At 36.2% G+C, this 4,405-nt stretch overlaps 1 protein-coding gene across 1 annotated transcript; it reads left to right on the top strand.

Moving 5' to 3' along the window:
• The first annotated feature begins 344 nt into the window (after positions 1-344).
• Positions 345-3,972, top strand: LOC140986904 (uncharacterized). Its single transcript, XM_073455303.1, has 7 exons — positions 345-601; positions 689-769; positions 881-1,057; positions 2,211-2,381; positions 2,501-2,713; positions 2,804-2,892; positions 3,118-3,972. The coding sequence occupies exons 1-7, from the start codon at positions 517-519 to the stop codon at positions 3,856-3,858; spliced, it is 1,557 nt and encodes a 518-aa protein (XP_073311404.1). The 5' UTR covers positions 345-516; the 3' UTR covers positions 3,859-3,972.
• Positions 3,973-4,405: the final 433 nt, after the last annotated feature.

Below are 4,405 nucleotides of genomic sequence, written 5' to 3'. Positions count from 1 at the left end.
ATATATATAAAAATTGATGTTCTTATTGGTCCAACTTTGTGAGACAAATTAGTTTGTACGAAAATATACTATTCATTTATATAGATAATGTTTTTTTTATATAATTTACTCATAACTATAATATTTAATCCATTAAAAAAAATTCAAATATTATATCAACAAATTACATATATAATATAATTTTATTATAATGATCTAAATAATAATTTAAATTATAATAAAGTTTTATGAATTAAATTTAATGAATTAATAATCATGGTCATGATGCGTAATAATCATTATTTATGTGTGTGCCACAAGCTAAAATAGTCGCCCCAAGCTGTTACACTCATTTATTACTTGTGAAAAGTGTGATGGTTATTTGCCACTAGAAAAGGATAACTTGGCATTTAATCCTTGGGAAATTCCATACATTACCCACTGCTCTATTCTTCAATTCACTCGCGCACACAATGTTGTGCTTAGACAGGTAAATTCTTGAATTCTCTGTTCCTTTTTGGTGGAAGACAAACAACAATGTGCAAGAATTTGATAATTCTTGTAGCCATTCTCGTGACTCTTCTTGTCGGGTGTTCTTCAGCTTCTGCATCACCTGCTACAAGTCAGTACCAAACATCCTCGTACAAGTGCATTTTCTAGCTTTGTTTCTGTTTCTTTCTTGAATCTTACTTTACACGCATTGTTGCAGAAATCGTAGGCGGGGTTGTCACAAATGTTGCTTCCGCCGTCTTCAAGTGGCTGTGGTCACTAAAATCGACCACTAAGACAGGTACACAGATCGTGTAATGAAACCCAAATTTCAAGATTACCTTTTTCAACCATTTTTTGTTGGTTTTTTTTTTTTTGGGTGTCAATCCGTTAATGGGTTTTGTGATTTCAGCCGTTTCGAGTCGTTCTATGATGAAATTCGAAAGTGGGTATGTTGTCGAGACTGTGTTCGATGGAAGTAAGCTTGGGATCGAACCGCATTCGGTGGCGGTGGCGGCATTTGGGGAGCTTCTGGTTCTGGACTCTGAAAATAGCAATGTTTACAAGATCTCAGCTCCTTTATCTAGATGTGAGTTGCTCTTCTTTTCGTTCATTTGATTTGATATAATAGTTGGATTCTATGTTGAAAATTTGGAAGATGTTGTTTAATTTAAGCTGCATTTGCAATAAAGTTTTGATCTTTGAAACTATACGACATTATGACATGAACTAGAACTAACAGGTTTTATTTGTTTTTTCACTTTTGATTTTTAATGGAATTCTTTCCTTGTAGATTACTCCTAATATCTGATATCTTTTATGAGTACTTAGGACAAAAAATGGCACCAACGTTTCTCCTTAAATGAAAACATTGGCCCGTCACTGGTTCAGCTACATCCTTATTTTTTAGAATTTTATTACCGGGTTCGGGCTGGTCGAGGGAGGGCGGGGAGTGTTAGCCCCCACCTTGAGTAAATTTTTTTGATTTCTTACAATTAGATTGTCTGATTGTATGAAAAAACGTATTTCGGCCCAGAGGAACTGGAGGAATTTCCTAGGTTCAACCATGTTAATGGCTTTACTTTCCCAAAACATGAAGTTAGTGTCGCCGCTGGTCTGGTGTTTGATCTTGCACCAGAGGATGCACGGCACTTCGTTTTTTAGCACAGTAGATCTTTTTATGTGGGGATTTGATTCTTCTCAAGAAAATTTGTTAGTTTCTGATACTTTTCTTCTATGACCAAGTTCTTTCATGGTGGGCTACTCAACTGCTTTATTCCCTTTTGGATTCCAACTGTAATGGGTTTTATCTTTACCTGTGCAAAGCTTATTATTTTGCATAAGTCACAGGGAAAAGTTCCTCAGTCTCTGCCATACTTTTGTAAAGTTCGCAAACTTCAAATGTAAGCTAAATTCTGTTCATATTTAGTACGAACAGACTAGGGAGTGTATTTTTTTAATGATTGTCCGACTGTATGTTATTATTTGCGGGTCATGCCCTGCAAAAAATAAAAAAACTTTAACTATATCACTGGGATATTGTTTTATGATGTCAAGAAATATTCAGGGTTAAAGGGGATAGAATGATGGCAAGTGCATAATTTTAAGCTTTGGTTTAAACCTTTAGCCCTTTACAAATACTGTACATGGAAGAAAAAAAAGACTAGGTAACTTGGGAAAAGAAATAATATCAGTAATCTGTGCCATGTAATTTCACATCAAGAAAATTGTTTGAGCTGCAGATAGTAGACCTAAGCTGCTTATCGGATCGCCGGAAGGTTACACGGGCCATGTAGATGGGAAGCTAAGGGAAGCAAGAATGTACCATCCAAAAGGGCTTACAGTGGACGACTCTGGGAATATATATGTTGCAGATACTATGAACATGGCGATCCGCAAAATTAGTGACACAGGTGAATTACTCTAGCTCCATTTCTCCGTAATCTCGTTAGCAAGAGTATTAGCCAAATAAATGCTCTAAATATTCTTTTGCACACTAATTTTGTGTGAACTTAAATGTTATCTTTTGCAGGAGTCGTTACAATTGCTGGTGGGAAATTGAGCCGAGGAGGAGGGCACATTGATGGACCGAGTGAAGATGCCAAGTTTTCGAATGATTTTGATTTGGTCTACGTAGGAAGTAGCTGCTCCCTTTTGGTAATAGACAGAGGGAATCAAGCGATCCGAGAGATCCAGCTCCATGAAGACGATTGTTCTTCCCAGTATGAAGGCAATCTACATTTAGGTGAAAGGAATTTCTATTTATATCATCTACTTCATATTGCATTTCTTTGGTGCTTATCAAATGTTGTGATATGAATACGTATAATTACAGGCATAGCCGTGCTTGCGGCAGCTGTTTTCTTTGGTTACATGTTGGCCTTGTTACAACGTAGGATTTCCACGATGCTTTCACATGACGATGTAAGTAGTAGGACTTGTACTCGTATATTTATGATGTGTAAGTAGCAGGTTTTGTACAGATAGTGTCTTACACATCTCTCAGTATCTCCAGACACGTTCAAGTTCAGCTCGAGTTCGATAGTTTTGAACGTGATTTAAATATTATTAGAACCATTTTATTTCTTTACAACTCTGATAATATAGTGATATTCCATTCTCTCTCTTTACCGATCACTTTTATTTAAGGATCCAAAGGCTTTTGTAAGAGACATGCCGCCAGCTCCATATCAGAGGCCCCCTCCTAAGTCCATTCGGCCTCAGTTGATTCCATTGGAAGACAACAAATACGAACAACAAGATGAGGGCTTGTTCACTTCATTAGGACGACTAATTGCCAACACTGGCTCGTCTTTCTTTGAAATCTTTGGCGGATTATTTTTTGGTATCAGAAGAAAGCCTTCCTATCACCCTATGCAGCAGCAGCAGCAACAGCAGCATTGGCATCCTTCAAAACATGGGAACGCCTGGCCTTTGCAAGAAAGCTTCGTGATCCCACAAGAAGATGAGCCCCCACCAATTGAGACGAGAGATCCAACACCACGCAAAAGCTACCCATTCATGACTAAGGACACAGAAAAGGCTCGGCAACAATTCAGGCAAAGCAAATCTTATCATCACGATGGATGGAACGGAGATTTCCGCCAGCAACCACCATATCAAATGCAGCAACTGCAGCATCACCAGTATCATCAGAAACATAACATGTCAATCCCCCAAACTTATTACGAGCATGAAAACTGCGAGACAAATGAGATAGTATTCGGAGCCGTACGAGAACAGATTGGACGACGCGAGGCAATGGTGATAAAGGCTGTTGACTATGGAGAACCATCAAGTTACAATAGTCAGAATATTAGATCAAGATACAACTGCGTGAGTACTCCTCCTACGTCTACTAATGTTTCACACATTAAAAATATTTCATAAGATTTAATGTATAAATACAATGTATGATGTTTGATTCACTGATGAAAAATGTTCTGGGATACTAAATGCCTCTTTTGGCTTGTTGTCAATTCATTTACACGAGAGTTGAATTTTTGTGCTGTTTATGGACTGAATATAAAGTTCCTAGATAATAACATTAGGCATATAGCAATAATAAACAAACAGGAAGAGGCAAACAATGAATCCTAATGTAAATAGAGTTCAGGAATTATTCCGGTTTGTTCGAAAAAAATCATTATATTGATTTATGCATTCTTTCAAATGAAAACTACAATATCACAAAAAAAAAAAATTAAAAAAATAAAATTATCCAAATTAATTATAGGTGGAAAAATTACGATTTTAATAAGTTAAATTTGATTGTTTTTTGTTTTAATCTTGTAACTTGTCAATTCTTGGTTTTCATCATTTTTTAGTCAAAGCCACTAATCAAGTGAAATATTGTTTATTTGAAATTGATATTCTCCTACGTAGCTTTTGTGGGGAGAGTAAACTTATATTACACATATTAAAATATATTTAAACA

This window comes from Primulina huaijiensis, chromosome 10 (assembly GCF_012295235.1).
Source record: "Primulina huaijiensis isolate GDHJ02 chromosome 10, ASM1229523v2, whole genome shotgun sequence".
Lineage (NCBI taxonomy): Eukaryota > Viridiplantae > Streptophyta > Magnoliopsida > Lamiales > Gesneriaceae > Primulina > Primulina huaijiensis.
Note: the sequence above shows the minus strand (reverse complement) of the source record. Positions and strands in the feature narration are given on the sequence as shown.